Below are 26,772 nucleotides of genomic sequence, written 5' to 3'. Positions count from 1 at the left end.
ATAAATTAAATTTAAGTCGCAAAAAAAACCAAAATGTAACTATACGAATAGGACGTAATTATCAATGTAAGTAGTTTGGGACCTACCAAGCATTAACATAATATTTATATTACATATGGAAAAAAATAATAAAAAGCTTATTTTGTGGCTTAGTTAAATGTAATTTTATTCATTCTTTCATTATCGAAACTAAGTTTTATAAATAAAATCTATATTGCAAAACCCCCAAAAATGTAACTATACGAATAGGACGTAATTATGAATGTAAGTATGTTGGGACGTACAGTACCAAACATTAACGTAACATTTACATTACACATGGGGAAAAAATTATAAACCGTTTTCCTTTATAAGTTTCATTAAATCTACCTTAAGTTATAGGTGTTATATATAGAACAATTAACATTTACACCTTTTGTCTAGATAGCTGTGCAAAGCTGTGTATGCTTGTGTATATGCATATAACCGAACTAACCGACTTCACAGCGTTCGCAGGGGCTTCCCCAGGCGGCCCCCAGAGTAGAACAGCACTCTGACTTCAGTGTGGCCCCGTTTATGTTCACCTCACAGCGGCCGTCCTGAATGTTGAGCCAGCAAGTTCCTTTCATGCTGTCTGCATGGAGAAAACGCACCAAAACCCATAGAACGATTTTTTGTTAAAAAGAGCGTGACATACAAGAAATAGACGTTGAGACATTTGTTAGGCCTCCCCCGCAGAGAATCGATGCATTTTTGAAGATATGAAGCAACACGGGAGTAAATCTCAGCGGGCATTCATCCCGAAACATAAACGCTCGACCTATTGCCTTCACGGCCCATTAATTTCAATCAGACCAAGTTCAGCTTTAGACAAATGAAACACGCCTCCCCAACGAATAAGACCAGCCGTTCGCATCTAAAGGGGAAATAAACACCCAGATGCACGTCGCTGTGTTAATGTTGGGTAATACTTTCTTATGGGTGTCGTCCGTTTGCTCTTTAGTCATGAGAGGTGGCAGGAAAGCTAATGTAGCACAACGGTGGGGTTCTGGAAGTGAAAATCGTATTCATTTTCTTGATAGAGAAACTTGCTTTAACAAACTTTTCAAGACAGATAAAGCCTGAGGTTGTCCCATGCTGATAAACGCAAGATTTTAATTTAAAAGAAAAATCGGTACACTTACCCACACAGATGGTATTGGTAGAGTCCAGCTTGCTGCCGTGAGAACATTCGCAGTTGAAGGATCCCGCCACGTTGCGACAAATGCCGTTGATGCAAGGGTTTGAGTCGCATTCATTGATGTCTGAACGAAAAAACAACAGTTAAGACATTTTCGCTATCTGAAGAATATAATGATGTTACGTTAACAAAATAAATATTTCGTGTACAAATTACCTTCACATGTCTCTGAGTCCGCTTTGAAGGTAAATCCTTTGGGACACGTGCATGTGTAGCTTCCGGGCGTGTTTCGGCACATGCCGTTATCGCACAATAGGCGATTTACCAAACATTCGTTAATGTCTGTAAAAAGAAACGTAATAATATAAGTTCAAACTATTTTACTTAACTATTCCATTTAACAAACAATCAAAATAGAAAGTATTACACATGTCCTTCCAACATTGACAATTGTTGAAGGGTCATCTTGCGTCTAACTCACCGACACAATTCTTGCCGCTAGCGTCTGACTCATAGCCGATGTTACAGATGCAACGGTAGCTTCCGCGCAGGTTCTCGCAGATCCCGTTCTGACAGATATCCGGATCCAAAGCGCATTCGTTGATGTCTGCGAGAAAAAACAAATCACGTAAATAACAGTTAACTGTATATAAACGTACATCTGTGATCAAGAGATAGCGATCTTGCCTAAAACAGACACTCACCTCGTCCATCTGTGGTAATCCCAGGCCCGCTGCTGCACACCGCCTGAAATTCGGCTGAGAGCAAACAAACCAATTTATTTGCGTGGTGGAATACACATAATATATTAATGTTTAAAAGATCTAACATGTTGAACAAAATTCAAAAGTAAGGCGAGCACCGTATTCAGCATTAATATTAGTTATGGTTTACCCGAGTTTAACGCGGGACAGGGCTGGCAGGGCTCTCCAAAGCCGTGCTCTGGGTTGGCACAGCAACACTCCGATTTGGTCACCGCACCTGGGAACGGACGAGAGCAGGTGCCCATCTTAATTGCTCCGTAGCAGGTGGAGCGCATGTGGGTGTCTACACACACACGCCCGTCCATGTCGATGGCCAGACCGGGAGGACACTCGCAGCGGAACGAGCCCTCAGTGTTAACACAGCGGCCGTTCATACAGATGCCTGACGTCTGGCATTCATCAATGTCTGTTCGAATCGAAAGATAAATAGAAAACATCGCAATTCTTTAGAGAATGTTTTTGTTGAAACAACACACACACGTGAAACTTGTGTAGAGCCTCACCGGTACAGTAGCGTCCGTTGGGTGCCAAAGCAAATCCAGGTTTGCAGATACACTTGAAACTTCCATCTTCGTTTATACACATGCCGTTAAGGCACATGTTGGTGGTGGCACATTCATCGTGATCTGGGGGAAAGACCAAGCGAATCATTTGAATGAATAATTTCTCATAGATGGATGGATTAAGCTGGGGTTGCAAGGCTTACCGATGCAGTTTTTGCCATCAGGGCTGACCTCGAAACCAGCGTTACAGATGCACTGGAAACTTCCATCTGTGTTCACGCAGCGGCCGTTACGACACATCACACCGTTCACGATACACTCGTCAATGTCTGAATGAGCGATAAGCACATGTAAGTTACAACTGGCCGCATGGCGTCAATGTGGCATGTATATGTAACATGGTTATTATAGTACAGAACAAAAATAAATAAAAAAACACCTAAATATTCTTCATAAAAATAAACAAAAGTTAGAGATGATGCCTGAAATAAACTTGCTCAGGGCACTAAAATTATAAAAATAAATAAAAAATAAATAAAATTATAATAATAATATTACAATAAAAATACAATAAACAGCATTGCTAAAAATCGAAAATTAACTTTCAATTATTCAATTAAAAGCTTATTAGTAAAACTGAAGACAAATCTATAACTCTGAAGTATACATACCGACTATTCATTTGTGTCAGAAAGAAATAATAACTGATACCAGACTGTTAAATGAAAAATCAAACTATTCATTTTAAGTTATTTTCTTTCCATTTTAATATTTGTTTCTTTGTTTCATATCAGCCTTTTTCTGCACTGAAAACATTCAACGACCCCAAAACATTTTGAAAGCAACAAAACTTTCTGCAAACAAAATGGAAGTATGGAAGTATGTAATGACAGTAATACAGCGATGAATTATACCAATGCAAGCTTGTTTGGTGGGGGTGCTCTGGTATCCTTCATGGCATTTGCAAAGATATGATCCTTGAGAATTGACACAGTCTCCATTGATACAAGGGTTACTGGAACACTCGTCAACATCTGAGGGAACAAATACAAACATGTTTTCAAAAATCAACCATCAAACCTTCTGTGGCACAGTCGTGCAATACCATCAGTGTTCCTACAGATGGTAGCAAAGACCACCTTGAAACATTTTTCCATCAGAGTCTCACATCTCACATTAGATTGTGCAGCTATTTGGTATCCAGAGTATTTTCTGAACAGGTTGAGCATGACGCCAGCAACACCAGGGTCACGGGTTCTAAGCCCATCCGCATGAAATGTACGGCTTAAAAAGTGGCACAAATATTACGATGTGAAATATTTACCGATGCATACTCCACGCACGTCCTCCTGCCTGTACCCCATGTTGCATTCGCACCTGTAGCTGGTTGGCGTGGGAATGCAGCGGCCGTTGAGACACAGCTTGTTGAAGTGCTTGCACACATCGATAGTGGTCTCATTCAACTGGCCTAAGAAACAAGACATGGTTAACTTGCTACTCAGAATTTAAGATGGCCAATCTGTGAAAGAATTACACAGTCAGTGACTTACTGATCTTTGGGCCTCCGTTGCCGTTTCCAGTCGGGTCGCCGCCGATGCCACTGGAAATGTACGTGCCCCCGTTTCCATTCTGCGTTGGGTGTTTGACGCCGTAACCGTTGAAACCGCCATTGAAATCGCCGCCGCCGCCACCGTTATAAACAACGCCACCGTTGATGGTCCCCCCGTGGATTCCCCCTCCATTACCGGTGGCGAACGGAAGCCTCTGGATGCAAAGACGTCTGTATTCATCTGCAAACAAATAACGAATAATGATAGAATGATCTTTTGTATATTTCTGGCTAAAGATTCTTGCAGAGGGCGGAGGAGCGCGGAACACATGGGTGTGAAGGGGAGGCAATGAAAGAGAGCGTTTCAGCCTGAAATGTATTTCTCCTGAACTCGTTCTGTGAGGTACGTCTGAAATAACTCTTCCTAGAGAGCTGCGCGAAAGTCACGCTCTCGTAGATCTAAAGAAATTCCTTCTCTGGATGTTGTTTGTATTGTAATACAGTTCAAGCTGGATCGTTTATAACAGCACTACGTTTGGGTGTATCTTGACAGGATTGGGGTGTACTTTAGGGTAACTTAAATTACATTTAATATTTGCCCTAGCTTTACTCACAACTCAAGATTGCCAAATGAATGAAAGCGTTTTTCCGTGTTTAGGCCGTGTATTTTGGACACTCACCCGATCCCCTGACAGGACACATCTCTGGAATGTGTCCGAGGGCCCAGCAGCGGCCCGTCTCACAACAACACTGCGGCTTTGTGTACTGACCCGCCACTTCAGACGCACAACGCCCGCTCGTCACAGAGGAAAAACATGTACCGACTCTTTGATCTGTTATGGAGAGAAAAAATAATAATGCACTTTATTTGTAATGTGCCTTTCTTATTCTCAAAAGTGCTAGAACAACATGAGAAATAACAATACAAAAAAGTAAATCAAACTGATCACAATAATACACAAAAACATTTTTTTTAAGTTTACAATCAAAAATGTAGAACCTTTATTTTTTATATTTTTGTTACCAAAAAGTGAATTTAATAATTAAATTTTTTATTTAAAAATATACTATAAACAATTCGTAATATATACAATTAAAAAAATATACTAATTCAAATTAATAATGCCAAATATAAACATATTTCAAATATTTTTTGTGAAAATACTGAAATTGAAGCTTTAATAGTATCTTTTAAGAACAAAGATGTAATCTGCATTACCGAGAGTTTACAACATTTAACAATTTTACGACGGTTTAACATTTTTTGCTTATGTGAAAGAAATAACTGGAATGCATTATATTATTTAAATTCACATCAAGCTCTTATATCACAGGTACAAAGAAATGTGACTAAATTACTGACTGCTACCTGCTACCACTCATTTCACGTTAACTAACGAAACTTCACTCAGAAGACAGATGCCTAAAACAGACGTTCGCAAATACCACAAATACTTTTCTCGCGAGTACAGTTGCAGTCAAAGGAAGTCAGGTCCGTGCACTACATGTGCTCCGTCCCACCGGAATCTAATTTACGAGGTGGCAACTGGAAAGGTAAGCAAAGGCACTTGCTTCAAATGGGAGTTCTTCTGGAATGGCGCTGGAAGTTTTACCCGGTCAAGGTCAACAATAGGGCGAAGGGAGCGAGCTTGTTGAGATAGCGTACATGGATACCAAGGGGGTGAAAGTCGATTAACTCAGCTAATGAGCCAGCAGTCTGCCATAAATCAAGCCCATGTGGAGTAATCTACCCAATTACATTGAACTTAAGAGGCCATTCGTCTGTAGGCCCCATACTACCCCCCCAAACCCTTGGGATCGTCTCTGAGGTTTGTGGCTGGGGGCAGGGTGGGTTTCGCAACAGCTCTCTGATGGTAACGCCGGTTTCAATTGGAACCAGACGTCCTCTCTGAATGTGGGCTCTCACGAGTTTGTAGATATTTCAAAGCCCTGATATTCACAGAGCGAAAACGCATTAGCATTGATTAGCATCGCCCTCAGTAATTCCCGGCGATTCGGTTCTGAGACACAAAGCACCAGCTGTGGGGAAAACACGCACAATAACGCCCAGTAAAATTTGACCCGCCTGAAAAGTTGAAATCTGTAACGTTTGCCTCTCTATCGCCATCTCTGTTTGAAACATGAGATTGTAGGTTATTGTACATACTTTAACCTCTATTAACACAATAAACACTGTTTTCAGGCGAACACGTTCAATTTGATTTTAGTTTTAACTTTAAAGGTTCTCCTGTGGCACCAGACTGTTAAACCACTATAAACCTTTATGTTTAACACTGAAAACAAGCCTTGACTCCAGCCTGACCGGATCCACATGTACAGTAAGAGACTGTCAATAATCCAGACAGGTCTCTGGGAATATAGGAAGGACACGTCAGTGTGGGGCCAACTTCTCACATTTCTTTATTCTCACCCGGGGACGCAACAAATCGGAAGGTTATGAAAGACAGATGAGGAGCCAACAGTGAGAAATTCAAGACGACATGTAAAGAGAGTACAACATACAGTACACACTGAACCCAGACGGAGTCGACAGTATCTATGCTGCTATTCTGGAATGTTTGTGAGGAAATTTCAGCCAACGGCCCTGTTGTCCTCTGATGATTAATCGCCCCGAGAGGAGACCAGACTGTCCCGAGTCCAGCTAATGAAACCCGTTCTCAAACCACTTTCTGAAAAAAGTAAACCTTATAGGTTTGTTTCATAGGTGTGTGAACAGAGGAACAGGAGCTGATCTGGATTCGAAGCAAAGCTTTCGACATCCATAGTGACGTATTTCTAAAATGAAGTACATTTAACAATAATTTTTTTGGGCTGGATCTGATTGGCTGGAAAACCATCAGGGAGTGATATTAATGGTTAATATTACTTTGTCAATCTCTGCCAGTGGTTCTCAAACTTTTTAGATAAAGTGCCAAATACTAGTAGAGCTGTGAATCTTAATTTGTACACCTCATCCTCCAATTCTTATGTACTATTAATAATACAAACACTTCATTATTTATCAGCTGTTCTCAAACTAAAGAACATGTTTTTCAAGTTAGTCAGAAGTGATTGTGGACACAAAACCCTTTTCTGCAGTGCACTGTAAACAGGGCTCTCTAAATGACAGAAAGTCTTAAAACAGACAATGTAGAAAGATTTTTTTAACACAGAAGATATATAAATAAAATAGACGTATAGTTAACATCAGGAGAACAATTGGTGCAAAATCGGAGTTGGAAAATCATGAAAAATTGTTGTTTTCCAGAAATGTTTTATGTATGCAAATTGTATAATATCAAAGGTACACATTTCTAGTAATTGTGCAGTTAATTTTCATATTGTCATTTCAGAAAGTTTTGGAATATTCTTCCTCTCCCCAAATTTTGTCTGACCGTGAGGAAATCATTGAAATACTCCTTTCAACATACTACGATTTTGGACATACTAAAGTTTGAATACTATTTAGGACGGATAGTATGCGGTTTTGGACGCAGCATCACACTTTTTTAATTTTCTGTCGTGTCACACGTACCACCAAGGACCCCTACTGGTACGCGTACCACAGTTTGAGAACTACTCCTCAATTCCAAGATTTTGACTTCTTCAACATTTATTTCCCCTTCACAGGCAAAGATAGAGACCTGTGTACACACGGCAACATATTTATCTGGACTTGAAGTGGCTGACCGCAGAACGACTCACTCCTTGAGTCATACAGGAATCAGGAGCCAGATGTGGTTCTTGAGTGTAAGGTCAAGTGTGCGGTTACATGAGTGTGTGTTTGTGTGTTCATTAGAGTCTCACCGACGCATCTGGACCCATCTGTGCTGGTGACGTAACCTCGCGGACAGGTGCAGACGTAGCTGCCGGCCGTGTTCGTACATTCTCCACCGTCGCATACTCCAGAGATAGTAGCACATTCGTCGATATCTGAAACAAAACAACGAGGTTTGATTACCTAGAATGAAAGATAAAAGAAAACACAGCGTGTACAAAAATGGCACAGTTTGACCCTTAAACTGAAACTGAGATATAATTGGGGTTGTCCGCTTACAGTACAGTAAAGAAACCCTTCGAAATCACAAACTGAAACCCAAACTCAAAGTGAACAGATGGAAAACTGTTTGCTTACTTTTTATTGCGTGTCGCACTTATATATAAACACGTGCAGTTAGATTAATTATAGTAAAATTATATACAGCCGCTGTGTGCGAGGATGTGGGCAAAACATGGCAAAGTAGATTGCGTGTTTGATGAATATATGTGTGTGTGTCGCCCGGCTGTGGTCACAAAAACCTCTTTCAAATCAACCCCTTCAGCTGGGCCTAAAAACAGACATGAGTGATGTCACGTTCTGAGGGCAACGTCTGCCACCTGGATAAACGCGTTGACGCCGCAGGGACGTATGCAGTTGGAGAAACATCGGCTTACAGCGTCACATGTGTGTTCAAGTCATTATGTCCGTGTGACTAAAGTCGCCTAAAGTCTGCACGTACATACAATGGGGGGAAAGACTATGAAAATGTAATATTCATGGGACAATAGCCCCATTGTTTATTTTTCATGTCCATCATTTGGGTTTCCAGTATGGGGAAATGTGACTGGACTACTAATACTATTCAGCATGATCGTGCATTAAAATGAAATGTGCCAAAACGGTTTTTGTGTTTGGGGTGTGAAGAGTATATGTCCTAGAAGAGTATATTTAGGTTCCCACTGTGCCTTTAAAAGGACGTGATGCTTATAAAAGACATGTTTGAGTTCCTACAAAGCCAAAGAACACTGCATAACATTAGATTCTTAATAGAGACCGTGTCAAGAATCTCTTCAGCAACTCCCTCGAAACTGTCTCGTAAGCATCAAAAGTTATGCCCTACCTCCTCGCCCGGGGCAAGACCCCATTGTCCTGTAATTACCCCCCTTTCCATCCAGCACATCTAGCACCTGGGTTTTTCCACTCTCAGCCGGCTTCAAAGAAGAGAGAAGCACTTTCCTGCCAAAATCCAGCCGTTCGCACTCAAAGTTCGGCGAGTTTAACGCACGGCAGGTCTCATTGACTGAACCCGAGCGTCTAATTACAGGATTCTTCACCTTCTCTCTTTCTGACCCTAAGGGAACGTCTGCTTTCACCGAGGAGACAAAAGTTCCATCTCTTTAAACCTTCATTCAGTCACGGGCACGTCATTTACGTCCAAAATGTTATTAGGAGTTAAGCTAAAAACCTCCAGAGGCCCGATTCTCTCTAGTTAATATCCCCTGCAAAATCTAAATCCATTTATTTTCCTACAATAATGTAACGTTGACCTATTTTGCAATGGCTAATGGTTGATTTGGCGATACGAATGTGCATTAAACGTCTCTAATACGCAATTAGATTAGATAAGGAATAAAACAACCCTACTGGTATGAAAGTCCGCTATCTCTCTCTGTAAGTTTGATCTGAATACGCCCAAAGGCCAGGACTGCGTCCAAGAACCACAGACCACCCCCACCAGCTTTTTTTCACTCTGCATTGTTTGAATTCCACTCAAGCGGCTCTATCTAATGTTAAAGACGACCGAGACGAAACCCAGAGGGACGTGAGACTTGAGTTAGTATCCCAAAACAGAGATTCAGAGCCAATATTTACAGCATACTTGGACCTGAAAGTGACAACAAGCACGTAACAAGGCTTGAAATGTTGAAGAAACTGTGTTTTTTACTCAGATTACAAAATAAACCTGTGCTGGCATCATTACTATTTCATATTTATAAATTCGCACTCAGTACTGGTTTTTCTTCGTCAGCTTGTATTTTTGACGTGTTAACATGTTTGTTTTGCCATACCTTCGCACTTCTGGTTGGTCTCGCTTTGCCGATGGCCCGCGGGACATTTGCACTCGTACGATCCGACAGTGTTGATGCAGTTTCCTCCAGCGCACAATCCGGGAACAGCCTGACATTCATCCACATCTAACAACACAAAAACACACCACGACCATCAATTCAGCGTAGACACAATTTGACTATTAAAACTATATAAACATTTCTGTTCATTGAAATCAAATAAAACATAAATGTAATATAAAAATTTATACACAAAAATGCACATGTCGCTTTGGAAGTTGAGGCATTAAAACAAACCACTGAAAGAAAAACAAATTAAACATAAATAGCAATATGTGAGTGAATACATAAATAAAATTACAAAAGTACAAAAAAATTGCAAACATTATTAAAATAAATATCATTCAAATTAACATGAAAACTAAAAATATTGAAATTAAAACTACAGTACAACTTAAAAATAGTATTAAAACAGTATATTGTTGCTATCCTTCTGAAACCTCGTACCTCCATATTTCATGATTTAATTTTTTTGCAACACATTGCAGTCATGGAAAAGTACAGTGTTTTTTCCATTTCCAGAAAGACAGCAAATTTGGACAAATGTGGTTTCAGAAGGACAGCGACGATGTCGGAAAATAATTAAATTCTATAGATCTGATGACCTGCAACGTCTCGAACGCGCAGTTGTGTTTTTCTTGGACAGTGTTGCTGACATGTAACTAATTTGCTTTTTGTTACCTCACATTCTGAGTATCTGAGATGTTCATCTGACCTCAAGCCCTCGGGCTTCATAACCCAACCAAAGACCTTGGGTTCGCTCTAGATCGGACAGACGTCTGGTTGAGTTTGGACGGATGTAACGTGTCTGGCCAACGCACAGACCCAGCAGACATCAAACCTGGTCCATCATCCAACGTCTGTGTCTGATTTATCTCGCTTTCTTTTTCCCGATTGATATGCACATGCTCACATGCCAAACCGAAATCTGTAAACCCTCAGCCTGCATCCGATTGTGCCAATCTGTCCTTAAATATATTCAGAAATAACTTTCCGTCATCGAGTGCGGAGATTTTGGAAGGCTCAACGTATAGCACACAAAGCTTCTATTTTAAACGTGCACATGTGTGCTTTGTAGTTCATCCAGACAGACTTTTGGTTAAATCCAGGTCAGTATTGTGTATTGAAGGATATTGAAGCCAAGAGGAGCCTCTTTCTTCAAGTCTTCTAGATGAGATGTGGTATTTGAGTCACAAAATGTTCCCTAAGCCAAAGCAACTTGACTATGTGAGTCTATATGTTTGTGTATATTACATATACAATATATACATTTCTATACACACACAAGCCCACGTAATGGTAAACAAAGGCAACGTATGTCTAATATCACCCCATTTAAAGTCGCACAATCCATCTCTTAATGGAAGTCATCTAAATATTTGACATTGCTAAGTAATACAATGGCGGTGCATTTGGATGGTACGGGTTACCAAACACAGGTCACGACATCTGTTACGCTCATCTGCTCCGTCAGGCCGGTCATTAGGGAAAAAATTCACAAACATGTGAACCAGACATTCAGGGAGAAAAGACTAAGCTATTTGTTCAGACGCTGGTCGGAATGGCGATGTAGTAACGACAACCTTGCTTCTTGAATTAGACACTTGGTCAATCTCACCTTGGCAGGCACCGGTGCGGATGTTGGGAATGAAACCTCTTCGGCAGGGGTGCGGCTGGGCGGGGCAGATCTCGCACGGGTGACCCCAAGCTCGCCCGATGGTGGCGCAGCACAGCGTCTTGGTGCAGACGATGCCGCTCAGCTGACCTTGGCACATCTGGTTGTTGACCTGCGTGAAGCAAGGTCCGGTCCGGTAGTCTGCAAGTGTGATATAGAGTGAGGAAAAGTAAATTTGACAAAATTTAGACAAACACTTCTCATAAAAAAATGTATCACGCAAGTACAAAACATAAGCCACAAGGAACCAAAAAATGATAGCAGAGATAGCTCTCACTAGGCTGGTGGTCAGTCTGGGAATGTTCTTACAATAGATGTCTTTCACATTTCTTTAATAAGATAATGAGATAATGACTAAGAAATTGGTGGATTCTATCAATATTGGTGAAATCCATGAGAAGCCTTCTTGTCTTTGGCTGAAATCGTTGAGCGTCCATTGAGATGTAGGTGGTGGCACTGGGGCTGTTTCTACTTTCACTATGAAAATTCTTGCGCCGATGGCCAACTGCCCCAACTTACTCTCTTTCAGAAGGGTTTGCGCAACAAATAAACTAACTTAATGCTAGAGTAAACGGAGCGGTTGAATGTCTGGTCAGTAGAACTCAATAAAACTCAAGGCATAACCTTTCACAAATGCCTCCATTTGCTAGTTTGCAAGTGATGTATAACGCTACAGTACAACAAGAGTTTGTATTTCTCAAAGGTATAATGAAAACTTTGGTTTACTAGAATAGGAAATGACCAAATGATTTCCCCAGTCGTTCAAAGGTCCTTGGTAATATTTCATGTGAAACGAAAGATGGATCATTCATTTCTACCCAAGAGGGACTGGCATTAAGAAAGTAGGTCAAGGGAAGGCAAATAAAGGAGAAAAACTATAGAGATTTCCACCTCACGTGTCTCCAAAATCCCTTTGCTGTCCCCTCAACGCCCTCCCCCTCGACCTGACCATTCTTCCTGGACAATTTGAGTCGAGGAATGTAGGTCCTCTCTCCAAGCGGAGGCGACCCACAGCGAGAATCCTGTGCACATCTGGGATGGATTAATTGCTCTTGGTTGGGACTTAAGATAAGACAGGGCCCAGATGTGTCCGGGCGTATCCAGTACACAATACATCAGCCTCTGCGAGAGACGATATTCACAGGAGCCGCGGGAAAAGTCTTTCGGGCCGTATCTATAAAATCGAGATCTTGTTGATTTGTGGACTTGCTCGTTTTCCTATGCTGGGAGTAATGAAATGAGACCAATGCCCTTGAAAAATGATCTGGGGGTTAAAGGTGTCTATAAGTACATTGATTCACGGGTTGACGCATTGCCTGCGTGTCAAGCGATTTCGGACCACATGCCTTTGTTTTATACATGGCAAGCAGCAAAAGGAAATTTCACATATGTTTCAAAGTGGTTTGTACAGAAACTATAGCAATATATAATCATTACCAAAAATATAAATTTAGTTAAATTTCTTTTCAAATGTAATATTGTACAGCTGCTTAATGGAAAACATTTTTTACAATTGTTATAATTAAACGAATACAATAAAATATGATAATACAATATAACACAAAATCTTGAAATTCGCTATGCTGTTGATCCCAAAATAATAATAAAATATATCAAAAGAATGCCTATTTAGCTAATGTTTTGAATTAGCAAAGTTCAAAAACACACAAAATTACACCAAAGTTTGAAATTCGCTGTTCCCTTGATCCAAAAAGAATAATAATAAAATAAAGTAAACCCGCTCTGGGTTCACAAACCAACCACACTGAATGTGGTTCATTTACAAGTTTTTACATAAAAGCCAAATTCTTGAGTTGCTCCCCTAAAACTAAACCAATATCACTCATAGGCGGACAGAAACCATAAGTGAACCAGACATGATCGCCTCACGGTTCATGACCACGCATACATAAAAAATATGTCAACAGACATATGCAAGCCTAAATTTCTCATCCACACCATTCGTCTGCTCTGTTAACACAATTCTGAAGTGACTAGAAACAACATAGACATTGCATGATGGGTGGCAAGTCATTCATGTCAGTATACACTAACTTTCAACTGGTGAACACAACACCGTAGTCCACAGCCATACACTGCTGAGCAACCCATGATCTTGATGTCCAAAAGCGAAAGGACAACTGCTTCAAGACCATCGCCGTGAACTGCTGAGATCTGTCTGCCGGGCCCTTTGATCTACATGGAAGCTGGAGCCCTAAAGTCTGGAAACTCTGGCCAAAATCGTTCATAAGACATTACCCTTCGAGCCAAGTTCAGCTCAGCTCCATCTGTACATACACACGGCCAGAGAATAACAGCGTAACATGGTAGGATCTGGTACTAGGTCTCAGGTTTGACGTGCGGACCTCGTTTCCCAGAAACAAGGACATGTACAAAGGAATCTGAGAAGGGGTGAAGTGTTGATGATGCAGACATCATTCCGGAGTAATTTTACCATGATTGCGGTTCGGATGGTAAGATTGAAACCAGTTACCTACATCTCGTTCCCGCCAAACGCTTACTCGCCTCGTCTTTCCGTTTAGTCACTAAGGTGTTTCCCTGCCAACAACGTCTGGCAAGAATTACTTCTTTCTGAGAAGAATATGAATCATGATGTCAAACTCCAGTGAAACGCACAAGGCCTCTCAAGGGATCGGGGATCATATTTTGTGTGATGGAGAGCCGTCTTCACACTCGATTTGGCATGTTTTCATTATACCTAATCCAAATGGACCAAAAAGGATAGCCTGTCATGAAGGACCTTCTACAGAATGAAAAAGCTGAGGGAAGTTAATTTGGTATGGAGCGCGGAGCCTCTGGGAATCAGATTCACACTGAACGACTGAGGTGGAAACTTGACATCCTACCAAAATCGTGCTGAGGAATCAATGACTTCGCTATGTCTGGACCTATTTTGGTTGAAACAGAGTTGAGATCAAGATATGAAATCTGCAAAGAATGCTTTAAACGTAAGTTCATGCACATGGAGGAATGAAGGTTTAAGGGAAAAACTTTGCACCGAGAGAAGATGAGGGTGAAGGAAACATAACACGCTTAAGCCCTCCGGTGTAAAGCTTTGATGTTGCCTGGACTGACCAACAAACACTTTTACTGCTCAATGATTTACAGTACGACAAAAACAGTGGCTTTACATCTACCTTATCCATCCCCCACATGTACAGCAAGCCATGATTTCAACCATTTTATGACTCACAAGTCTATGGCCATTTATACTCATGTTGGTACATGTCTTAATGCTCTCTTTAATCTGTTCGCAGCCAGTAATGGGTTCCAAAAAGGCCAACGGCTTTAGAAGTTACGTCAACTTTTATTTGGAAAAACTCAACCATCCGCTGCAACATAAATATTACGTGTTGTATTGTTCTGGAAAGGATATCTTACATACACGTGCTACAGGGAAAATGAATTTGATGAATGGGTCCGACACCATTTCTGAAGTGATCTCATTTATATCTTTCTGTAAACCACACCTAACCTGAGCTCACGTCTTGCTCGCAGAACATGTACAGTATATAACTTACTTGCAAGATATGTACTGTGTTGCTTCTTAATAGGGATGGGTACCGAAACCCGGTATTAAACGGAACAAGGGCCAAAATTATGAAAGACAGGGGCATCGGTAAGCTCCGCCCTTATCGGTTCTGCTTTCGGTCCTATCGTATATGTTATTGCTACATTAACATTGTCTTGCACATTTTAGCTCAACAAAATTTTCACATTTTCAAATAACACCAACAATAAGTCTTTGGTGCATGTGTATTGCCAGCAGAGCACGTATCTAAAACAAACGTTAATATTTGTTTAAGCCATGTCATATGACCCCTTTTTTTCTTATTGTCTTAATGTAGCACATCAATACAAAAAAGCAAGTCAGACAGGTTTACAACCTGATGAAGTGATTTCTGCTTAACTTCACTTAAGACGTTTCCTTGTCCAAAGAAATACGCTGAAAATAAATGTCATGTCCCCTTTCATTCACTTCAACAGAAAGAAGTATGCCAAACTTGACGTAAGTTTGGTACTGCTAACAAATGCAAACTGGGCCGACACTATTTGGATTTGAGCCGAGTTAATTGGCCAGGACAGTGGACCTGAGCTTCTCTCTCTCGCTCTTTATCTGTGTCTCTATCTCTCTACCCATCTTATAAGCTGCTGTAACTGATGGTTTGCTGTGAGCTTTTTACAGCCTCCTCCAGACACCCAACAGCCTTGAGGGTGCGTCTGGAGGCCTATGAGAGACGGCTCTTAGTTTAACGGATGTGGTCGAGTGGCCGGGGAACAAGTCGCTGGAGGGCAGCTGGTGTCTGGTGGACGACACTCCTAGTGTGAAGAGCAGATTGTTTGTGCTAGTTGTATACACAGCTGGGGTCTCCATCCACCGCCCCTAGTTCTACTAAGAAAACGTCTACGGCTCCACGCAGAAATGTTCCCTTGTCATTTTCACCCTACTTTATCTGTTGCCAGATGTCTCCCAAAGTTTTCCACCACCCCCCTGTGTTGTATTTTCAAAGGGAACCGTCCCGCGATTGCACAAGGGGTTTCGTGACGGGGTGGGGCTGGACGGGAAGGCAGATGGAGGAGGGTGAAGTAACCCAAAAGGGGTCAGGTATTCGGTCCTGCGTGCCTGGGGCGTTTCTCTCCCACATTTCACACGGCCTTATGGAAACCTTGTCTTTACAATCCCGTCGCTCTGTCACTTTCTACAGCCAAGGATTTTACCACAAGAGCGCCTTGGCAGGCTTAGGGCAGTCTGTGGTCCTTTTGCATGGATAACTTCATTGTTGCAGTGCTGGGGGAGACTTGGCCACAGTTTAAACTGTATTATTAATTTCACACTAGCTACGGTGAAGGCTAGCTTTATTAAAGCCATGTCAAAACCGTAGCATTGTATATTATTCTGCCTCGCGTTTCTGGGTCCCAGCGTCGCATTGAAGCCCTGTGTGGCCGCATTTTTAAAACAGCTGCGAGACAGTAAACAAACCTCACATATTTTAAAGACATCTTAAAGGGGGCAACAAGAATTTAGAAATGAGAGGAACTTTGAAAGGGTTGTGCTGTCTTACCTCTTTCACATTGTGGCCCGGTAAACCCGTAGACGCAGGCACATCTGTTGGGACCGATGCAGCGGCCGCCATTTTGACATCCATTTTCACACACAGCTGCGGAAAACAAAATTGTCAAAATCGTTTTTTACTAACAGACATTAGATGCTATTTTGGGTTCTTGAGTTGCTATATACTGTATGGATCTTCAAGTGGTTTTATGAATTAAATCTTTAGGATGAAGTACACTTACGCTGGCCGCAGTGAGTTCCTGTATAGCCCTTCTGACACGAGCAGGCGTCTTCATTACAAGCTCCTCCATTCATACAACGAACACTGCAGGACTGGACTGTAAAAGCAAGAAAAGGTGGAGATAATGAAAATGTGTCTTGATTGGTCAATTCTGCTCTCCATCCAGCCAACTGTGACTCATCTTAACATATTTACTACGGAAATAGCCCCCAAACTGTTTTGAAAGATTTCCACACGATACAAATATTTTTAACCACCGTCTCAGACTTGTATAGCAGAAAAAATATTATTTCAAACAGAGTAGAGTGAATCATTTCCAATGATTTCCAAGAACTGGAAATTCTTTGGCGCAGACGAAATCACTTTGCAAAGATCTTAACAGAGTCATTTAACAATGATTTGAGATAAAAAAATATTGTCATTTTAAATAGCATTTCCAAGGGGGTAATTTGCACGCTGTCAAAAGAGCACAAAATCATCGTAGATGCGACGTTAAGACACAATATTTCCCATCGATCGCGTCAAAGCGATGCTAGCCAAACTCTTTATTCTGTCTTAACACAGGCGTGGTGCCATATAGTTTCAGCCCAAAACATAATTCAAAATACAATTCTTTCCAGACCAATTGTTAGCATACATCCTATTACTCTTTATTGGTTTTGATCTCAACTTGCCATGACCTAATCTAAGCAAAAAAAACTAAAACAGAAACGTTATTGTCTTGTTACAAATAGCCTGAAACATAGCCATTTTGTTTGTCTTTGCATTGACAATAGAGCTGGAGAGAGAGAGAGGGATCAAACATGTCCAGTTCTTTTCTTTTTTTTTGGTAATGGCATGCTTTCAACAGCCATGCCTGTGAGCATTTGAGTAGGGTCGTGTTTTCCTAAAGAACAGGAAATGACTTAATCGGCTAGACCTGCTGGCGGTCCCCAATAGGTGGGGGCGCTGTAGCTTGCCAACCCATTCGAAAGCTGCACGTGCTCAACCGCACACGCAAACACGCGCACCCACGCAAAAAACGGGGTTCCCTGAGGTTCCAGCCCCACAATGCACCTCTGTATGCGCTAGTCACATCTGTCCGTTTTTTTACATGCTATGCCGAAGGCAGGAAACGTGACCAAAGCAGAGAAACAGAGGTCCTTTATGACCGTTTGTCTCACACGTCTAGCATGGGATTCCGCAACCTGTCAACATCAAGTTCACTTCGAGACGTTGTGGGTCTTAAGAAGAAATCTGGTGGCTGGCATTACTGGAACGTTGGTGTTGAGTGTTAATTGTTGTGCTGTTAAATCTTAAAAAACACATTTATAAATCCAGGGGTTCAATTTAACAGCTGATTTTGTGGCTGTGGCATAGTTAGGCACTTACGCCCAGACAGGAGATCCTGGTCAAATAAATAAGCCTAGGGCGGTTTGGACATTTGGACACCTGCTAGACCAGCTAAACACCTGCTGGGCCATGCTCAGTTAACCTCCTTAGTCTTGGTTAAGCAGTTTATTTCCAGGCGTTATTTTTATCATGCAACATTTGGACGTTTATGGCTACGCTAACATCCATTCATGGCTGACTCATAAACGCGGCCGCTCCCAACCACTGCAGACGGTACGTGGTCGGGTGGGTGTAATGACAGCGAAACCGATCTCACAAATCCTATTAGGCTGCCCAAACAGATCATGAGTGTATGTTTAGTGTTTGCTTTCAAACAGGCAACTGGATGGTCAATTTCTCACTGCAGAATAAATCAACTGTAGGTTTACAGTTTACGAGACCAAACCCTATGGTTAGGTGTATTTGGGTTTGTTTGTCTATGACCGCATATTCCTGGCATTTGCTGTGAAATGGACGGACGCTGCTGGCAGGTGTAGAAACTAAAACCTGCATTTAAGGTCGACAGCTTATCCAGAAAGGACCAAAACTAAATCCAAACAATTATAAATTGAAACCTTTTAGTCAAGAAAAAGCATTTCTAGGTGGCCAGAACATATCTCAACAGAAAATACTCATGACTGATGATTCAAAAGAAACGTGATACACTGTTGAAGAAATTTCCTGAATGGCAGTACCTCTGCTCAATTTCAACTGAGACAACATTTAACCTAATAAATCCTTCAAAACGTTTAAGAAATATATGACTAAGACTTTTAACCAAGGCGGGTTCTAAACATTTAGAGGCCCAAGGCAAAATTTATTTTCTGAGGCCCCTCCCGGCACCCTCACCCCCCTCCACCCTTTAGAATAAATAAAGTATTTTATTACACTGTGAAAATGTAACAATTTAAAAAGAGGTCTAAACAAAATTTAAGGGCAGTCGGGATGAAAATATTTTGCAATAATTTTACATTAACACAGACATTACTTTTCCACTCTTTTGGATGAGTTTAGCCTACTGTATATATTTAAAGTGGGGGGAAAAGCACTGTTTCAAAGACTTAAAATCAGACAGCTGCAGAAATGTGCTTATTTTCTTTATATATATGAAGGTTAAAGAATCGTAACAAGTATAAAGTAGGCTTGGTACATGATTTTTTGGGGGGTGACTAATGGTTACCTTGTTTTCTGCAGGGAATGTTTTCAAAAAAAGCCTTTTGCTTCAGTCTTAGGGAATGCTATATTAATATGTAGATACTGTATATTGGCCATATATTGGCTATCCTCTTCCAATGTCTAAGAAATATCGGTTATCGTTATCGGCCCAATTTTGTATTTTGTTTTTCATTAACATTGACGACAAAAACAGAATTTTTTGTCTATTTGGAAGGAATAATGTAATATAGCTGGTTGTTATTTGAGAATAGACAGTGTGAGCAGGACACGACGGGAAGCTGAGATATAGGTCGGTGATATAGATCCGGCTGTTTACTTTCATTTAAGACTTAAAATTTTCATGTGATTTTTACATAACCTTGTATTTCACAGTGTAAAAGATCCTCAAAAAGGCACAATAGAGAACTTGCTTGAAGCCTTGCGATGTTTGAGAACTGGCGTCTATGCGCACACTGAGAAATCAATAGAAAGTTAAAATGTGTAAAAATTATAATCATTTGTGACAACAAAAAACGCCAAAGACTGTAAAAGAGATTACATGCGTTGCAGAACTCGAGCTGCATCTGAGGACAAGTGCGTGCAGCCAAGACATAAGTAGACTGCTGAGTATATGCTTTAGAAACACTGTTGCAGTAGTTTTATGTTATGTGCGTAAAAGTTGGAGCACGTTACAGTTATGGAGGCCCCACCTCCAAGCCTGAGCCCCTAGGTAACTGACTGCTATGAATATAGGTAGCGCCAGACCTGCTTTTAACAAATTAGAAAACATGTTGGAACCATGGTCAAGCGGTTAGTACACATTTCAAAACGTTGACACTTGGTTTAAAAAAAGCCCATAAGAGTGAATCTACTGTCAAATGGTCACAGAGTTCATCATGTATTCAAGCACATAAATGGAAAGCTGAAATGACCAAACTCACCTGCGGCCGCTCCACAGCTTGGGGAAAGATGGCCACTAGAGCAAGTGCACATGTTGGGCCTTGAGCAGAAGCCATCGCCACATGAGTTCCTACAGATCGCTGAAGAGAGAAAATAATTTGAGACAAAGTTTTTGCATACACTACACGTCTTAGCCTTAACATTTTTGAAAGACTTCCGTTTTCCCAGTTTGCCCTATGAGTGAACCCTGAGACTGTAGTCAAGGTAATGTAAGTTGTGTACCATAAAACGTTCAACCCCCAACTTTAAAAGCAAGAATATCCTGTGTCATTCACGTGATGCCGTGCGGATACTTACGAACGATGCACTGGTTCCCTCCAGGAAGCGTTTTCCATCCAGGACAACAATAGGAGTGAAAGCGAGAACCACATACATTGGGCCTGAAACAAAGAAACCAAACCCAGTGAAATTGAAAAATAATGAACCGTTTCTCAGAATGAAATATCTGCAGTCTCAAAGACCTCCTGACCTTTCGGAAATAAATGCCGCTCACTGAGTGGCCCAAAGGACTTTTTACATCTTTCCAGGGACCAAATTTAAAATAGGCAGTTTGTTTTGAGTAGGATCCTAACCAAACATCCTGAGAAAGATATATTTACTAGCTACTCTAATGTTCCCAAATGTACTTACCCGCAAGCATTTTTTGGTACAGACTTTCTCACCAACAGCAAGAGTTAGTCCAGAGAAATTAAACTGATGTATGTGAGATACTTTACAATGTCCAAAGGTAAACGTTTCTCTGCTTGAGTACCGTTTCTCACGAGTAAGACCACGGTTTTAGGGGCCACTGTTTAGGGAATAAGACTTGATCCAAGTGCTCAGTATTACTTCCCAGACTGTGGTCCAGTTCAACACCTTCGGTTAATGTTCAAGGTTACTTTCCAACAAGCTCAGGGGATCTCCATTAAACCTGGACACTCACTGAGAAAAAGCTTTATTTCTATCAGCACCCAGTTTAGTCTGCCATAAAGAGAGCTTTGAAAAAAACTTTGGACATCTGTCTTTCTAAACACACACACAAATTCCTTTGCTCTACAAGGCAAGATGTTTACTGCTGTCAGTCACCTGGGGACGACCAGCTGTAGTTTGAATCGTTTGATAGATTTTAACCCCACAAAACCAGACGACATGACTTTTCACTGCAGAGCCAGAGACAGAGAGCTGGAGGGAGTTTGGGCAGATATAGCACTAGAAATGGAAATGGAAAATGCTTGTACAAGGGCAAGAATAAGTGGGAGGTAAAGAAAACAAGTGGAAGTGGATGGGGGGTTGGAAGGGTGGGATGTTGAAAACAAAAGCAGCAAAGGAAATTAAACCATAAAATGATGGAGATAGTATCAGTAACATGGAAGCAAGGAGTCTTGCTTCTTAAAAAGAAAAACACATCTAGAGATAAGGGAGACACCAATGACGCTTTTCCACTGCATGGTACCGTCCGGTTTAGAACGGCTCGGCTTGTTAAAGCTCACTTCACTTCGGTTCGGTTTGCTTTTCCGCAGCAGTTGAGTACCACTTCTAAGTCAGTGGGGATTATAAACTTATCATCATAGTTGCGCTTCCTCTACTGTTCTAGCATCATTTTGAACGCGACATAAAGTATTGGAGCATATTTATGGCGGATAGCAGCAAAACAAAATACTTCTAAAGTACCAGAGTTTGGGAAATCTAAACCAAAGAACAGACAATGATTATTTGGTTTGCTCGACGGCACACACGGGTAAACTAATGTAGCATTTAGCAATGCATTAAGGGTCTCAATCTCTATATTACGGTCACAAGGCATTTAATGAAATGCCAATATTATGTATTAAAATGCGTATTCATGTTTTGCAAATCCAATGCCGCTGGTGATGTTTCTCTCTGGCCCCATCCGTGATCTGTGTGTAAACATGTCTCATTTTAGTATTGGTATAGTATGCTAGGAACCACAACCGAGGTAATACTAAAAAAAGTATCAGGTACTAGCTACTGTTCCCAGTGGAAAACCCCCCCAATTGTGAGCTGTACCATGCAGCACTATGCAGTGGAAAAGCGGCACTTGATGGATGGCCATCACATCCAGCAGACAACTCCGAGTTGTATTCTAAAATCAAAAATGTTGACGTAATCTTAACATTTGTTGGATTTATTTTTACAGAGCCAAAGAAAAGAGCCAAGACAGATGCATTTCAAACATGCAATCCATGTGCAGCACTGTGTGTTTACCACTGCTAAATGAAAAACATTTACAGACACAGCATCTCAAATACAAACCAGCACATAAATTGGTGAAGCAAATTACCTAGGAATACCACGTGACTCCTCAACTGGAACCATTTCAATTCTCAAAACGTACAAACTATACATTTAAAACGTCCACCAAAAGATTTGCATCAATTCTTTGCCAAAGATCTCTGGATGAAACAGCTTAACTTTACAGTTCTTGGAGGGGGAGCACAAAGGACCCCTCACGAACCGAATTCCAAGGCAAAAGGTCAACGACAAGTCTGAGATAGGATATCAGGCCATGCTTTGGCGGCCTCAGGCCCACATTCGGTGAGGTCATAAAAACTTGTACAGGAGCTCTCGTAAGGGCTTGTCGGTTATCTTGGAGAGGTCACAGACAAAGATAGCACAATTATGGCCCACAGGGTACCACTCCTTAAGAGGTTAAAGGTCAATTCAATGGCATTTGGACCCTAGCCCCCAGTACTGTTGGATCTCCAGCCCAAAGCTAATGAGCTTGGTCATTTTAACTTGGCCTGTTTCAAGCCCTTGACCCTGATGAACCCGAACCCCGAGCTTATTGCACACTCTCCTGTGGGAATAATGCATTCTTGAAGAGATTGATGCCCAAGACTTATGGAGTTCTTAAGCAACTGATGGTATCTGAAATAGACAACGAAAAGGCATTTTATGTTTTTTCTTTTGTTTGGAACAATACGAGAAACAAGTCCATTTGATAAGTCGATAAGAATTTCTGGGCATGCTATTATGGACACATAAGGATACACTTATAAGACTTTCTTTTCATTATACGACGCACTGAAACGCTGCAATATGTTTTTCTCTTTTCAGTGGACACACTCTCACATGAGATGTATTAAACAACTTGGCACCGAATCCTTATATGATTTTCTATATAAGGACCCTCTTGACCATTTAACATTTGCCATAAACATAAGTGATGATTTATTCTTGAAAATCTTGAAAGTTATGTCAACGCTTTTATTAATCACATTTTGGAGAAACAAGTCCTTTACCATGTTTTTCTTCTTGAGAATGTATTTCTATAATCCACAAATCCAAAACATTGCTGGCGTCTAGTAAACTCTTTGATATCCGAGAACGATTGTTTTCGTTTAGGCTGGCATGTGCTTTCAACTGTTTTAAGACTTGCATATCCAAGACAAAGAGCTCACTCTCTCTGGGGACACAAACATCAATTGTTCCACAAGCCCATCTTTGGAATCTTATGGAACTGACATTGCTCGCGAGACATATTGAACGAATGAAAAGGTTTTTCAGCTTTGAGGACCCGCACCAGGTCATCAAACGTTTAGTTGAGCGCTCTGCAGAACACTTCAGGTTCTGCTTGGCATCAACCGCTGAGGATCACATAATCATATTCTCACCCCAAGACCATTGCTTTTACAGCAGAATCCCAGACTTTACCTTCATTTTAATGGGCCCCAAGACACAACGTGATCATGTGATAGTCAAATTGTGCTTAGCACAGAGAGCCAATAAGCTCCAAATCCCCCACTGCAAGTCACTTTAACCATCTGACCTAAGATAACTCCACTTAATTGGTCAATGGTAGAATAAATGAACACATTCAACAGCAGTCTTAGGGTAATAGGCACTTGGTGATCATAATCAAAGTTTCTATAAAAATGGATGGCAAACAGTGAAAGTTTCTAATTAGATTTTTCTTTAAATGACGCAACAGCTACAACATTGTGAAGGGGATTGTGAAGTTAAATGTCTGCTTTGGCAAGGAAATCATCTGGAAAGTCTTGGAGTTGGCAAGTTTGTGTTGGACCAGTTGCTTTTACAGCAGGTTTTGCTCCAATGACGGCATCATAAACTCCCTTCTGAGCTGAAAATTTGGACAAAATAGCTGATTAACTCTCTTTCTGTGCATTATAGGTCAACTTTGACTGCTTCGACTCGGTGCCCGATTTGGACATACAGAATAGCCCTATTGTTTCTGCTAGAGCTGTACTGCGAACTACAGTGTTAATGCAACTGCCCAACGCATTTGTTTCACATTGCTTTAGAATTTGTAAGGGAGATATGTCTGTTTTAAAATATTCTCTCACCTGGATTTTGAAACAAACGTGCCTTGTTGGAGCCCTGGGTAATCAGAATACCTCATTTCCTGTCGTAGTTTGCAGGAGAGTTATAAGCAAGCGCAGATGATAGGAATCACCGATTCAAACATATGAGCACAGCACAAACCAGCCATTGTTTTCACAAAAATTAGAAAAATACTCAGCTCTGGCTTTCTGAACAAAAAAATGCCCACCCTGAGTTTGAGAAGCAGTAGAAGGCTAGGAAAACACATCCATCATCAAATCCGTCTGTGTTCTTTTTCAGTGTATTTAAGTGTGTTTACCACAACAAAAACTTCAAACATTATGCATTCTTCTGTGAGACATGGAAGTAAAGTTTACCATAACCAAACTATAATGTCTTTCAACATGTCTGAAAAGTAGGAAACGACACCCCTGTTGAGACGACCAACATACAGAGGCATCCCAGTACTTAAAATTCCTTCACAGCAGATTCACACACATTTGACAAACATTATCACAGCTGGTTCCACCACATATGTTGCTTTTTTAGGGAACAATCAGGCAACCAACATGGACAGAAGTTTGGCTTCAACCCATACATCACAGCGGGTAGCAAACGCAATTAACTTTTGGCAAAAATGGAGAAGCTAATGCTAACTATTAATTGTGACGTATGCGCCACTACAGTTAAAAAAAAGATATACCAGCTTTCACATGAAAATGTACTTTTGGTTAAAAAATCTAAATGCCACTTATTCTCAAACCATAAGCATGTTTATTTTACAGACAAGCTGACAGAAGACCAAAAAAAACCTTCTTACCCCCTAAGGGACTCCTGGCCTCTCCGGCGGACCCTCAGTTGCACCTCCCCTTCTGGTTTTCCAATGAATCGGCTGGCCTGGATATCTCCATCAGCCTGTGCCAACACCGAATACGCAGTAGCCCACCAGACTGCGACCCATCCAAGCACCACCTTGGCCAGCTTCCAGGCTCCCATTGGGCCCTGCTGTGCAACTCCTGAAACCTCCTGTTAAACGTGCCTCGCCCGTAATAAACCTCTTCCTTCTCAATTAGCTCTTTAGACGTGTCCCCTCAAGTGTGTGATGTAAAAGAACTCCGGGCTGAAAGAAAGAATACAGAAATACTAAAAATGTGCTAGTTTACATTTAGGGCTGTCACAATTATTAAATAATCCTATTAAAAAAATGGTTTCAGGTCATTGCAATTATTGCATATCTCTATAGAAGACATGAGGGGGAGCTGCAGTGCCTGTATATTGTATATTTTAGTATATATATATATATATATAACTAAAGTATGATTATACTGGTAAAATGTACCAACAATCACTTAAAAAAGCTTTAAAGCATACACCATGACAACCTATAGTCTAATTTAGTATGAATTAAAATAATCTGAATGTGAAAACCAACCTGCCTACCAAAAGTGAATTTACAAATAAGTCAAATTGAGAAAACTTTGAGAACTTTGGGTGATAGCATTTTAATGGGGCATTCAATTCACTTCTTATAAAACTCGTTTTAAATGTATTTGACAGCTGTATTGTTGACATGTAAAAGCCTAGCCCTTAAATATATGATGACCCCATTTTTTAATAGAAAATAAAACAGTCTTATATTCAGAACAATATGGTCGTTCCAAAGCCGTTTAAAAAATGCATGAGAATTAAACGTCAAAGCCCTTAAACAGACAATTAATTGTCATAATCGCAAAGATTTATTAGACAATTCATCGTCCGTCGAATGTCAAAATCCTGACAGCCACATTTTCATTTCGTTTGGTCATTTGTGGAGTATACAATTAACGTACAAACAAATGTGCTGCTTCATAAATGGAGCCATGAAATCGCCCACTGTTGATAATGGAGTTTTGAATAAACTATATTATTATTCCAGCCTAATCCTTTGGTTCTCTAAACATTGGTCTGCAATACTTTACAGGCCCGCCAAAACTGCCATTGCATGGATTCGCTGCAGAAAAAAAACAAGTTTTGGCCCTGACTGTACTTTGGGTCTGCCCTCAACCGGCTCATTAATAATGGTTTTAGGATAAGTAATGGACCTCAAAAGATTAAACATGGCAGAAATTGTGGTTTTGAGAGCGGGTGACAAAACAACATATGATGATATAT

The 26,772-nt window shown here is 40.8% G+C and overlaps 1 protein-coding gene across 1 annotated transcript in view; it reads right to left on the bottom strand.

The window, feature by feature from the left end:
- The window catches only part of fbn2b (fibrillin 2b), a 43,638-nt gene that overhangs the window by 15,782 nt on the left and 1,084 nt on the right, over positions 1–26,772 (bottom strand). Inside the window, exons 2-21 of the mRNA XM_056757955.1 lie at positions 25,442–25,741; positions 20,638–20,720; positions 20,322–20,420; positions 16,856–16,951; positions 16,624–16,719; positions 11,483–11,680; positions 9,805–9,930; positions 7,783–7,908; positions 4,656–4,808; positions 3,977–4,216; positions 3,751–3,894; positions 3,341–3,460; positions 2,630–2,755; positions 2,427–2,549; positions 2,054–2,329; positions 1,864–1,917; positions 1,641–1,766; positions 1,376–1,501; positions 1,164–1,283; positions 476–613 (exon numbers count right to left, since the gene is read on the bottom strand). Coding sequence (XP_056613933.1) covers positions 476–613; positions 1,164–1,283; positions 1,376–1,501; positions 1,641–1,766; positions 1,864–1,917; positions 2,054–2,329; positions 2,427–2,549; positions 2,630–2,755; positions 3,341–3,460; positions 3,751–3,894; positions 3,977–4,216; positions 4,656–4,808; positions 7,783–7,908; positions 9,805–9,930; positions 11,483–11,680; positions 16,624–16,719; positions 16,856–16,951; positions 20,322–20,420; positions 20,638–20,720; positions 25,442–25,617 — 2,746 coding nt within the window. The 5' untranslated portion in view covers positions 25,618–25,741. The remainder of the gene's footprint in view (positions 1–475; positions 614–1,163; positions 1,284–1,375; positions 1,502–1,640; positions 1,767–1,863; positions 1,918–2,053; positions 2,330–2,426; positions 2,550–2,629; positions 2,756–3,340; positions 3,461–3,750; positions 3,895–3,976; positions 4,217–4,655; positions 4,809–7,782; positions 7,909–9,804; positions 9,931–11,482; positions 11,681–16,623; positions 16,720–16,855; positions 16,952–20,321; positions 20,421–20,637; positions 20,721–25,441; positions 25,742–26,772) is intronic.

Source organism: Triplophysa dalaica, chromosome 10 (genome assembly GCF_015846415.1).
Source record: "Triplophysa dalaica isolate WHDGS20190420 chromosome 10, ASM1584641v1, whole genome shotgun sequence".
NCBI lineage: Eukaryota > Metazoa > Chordata > Actinopteri > Cypriniformes > Nemacheilidae > Triplophysa > Triplophysa dalaica.
Note: the sequence above shows the minus strand (reverse complement) of the source record. Positions and strands in the feature narration are given on the sequence as shown.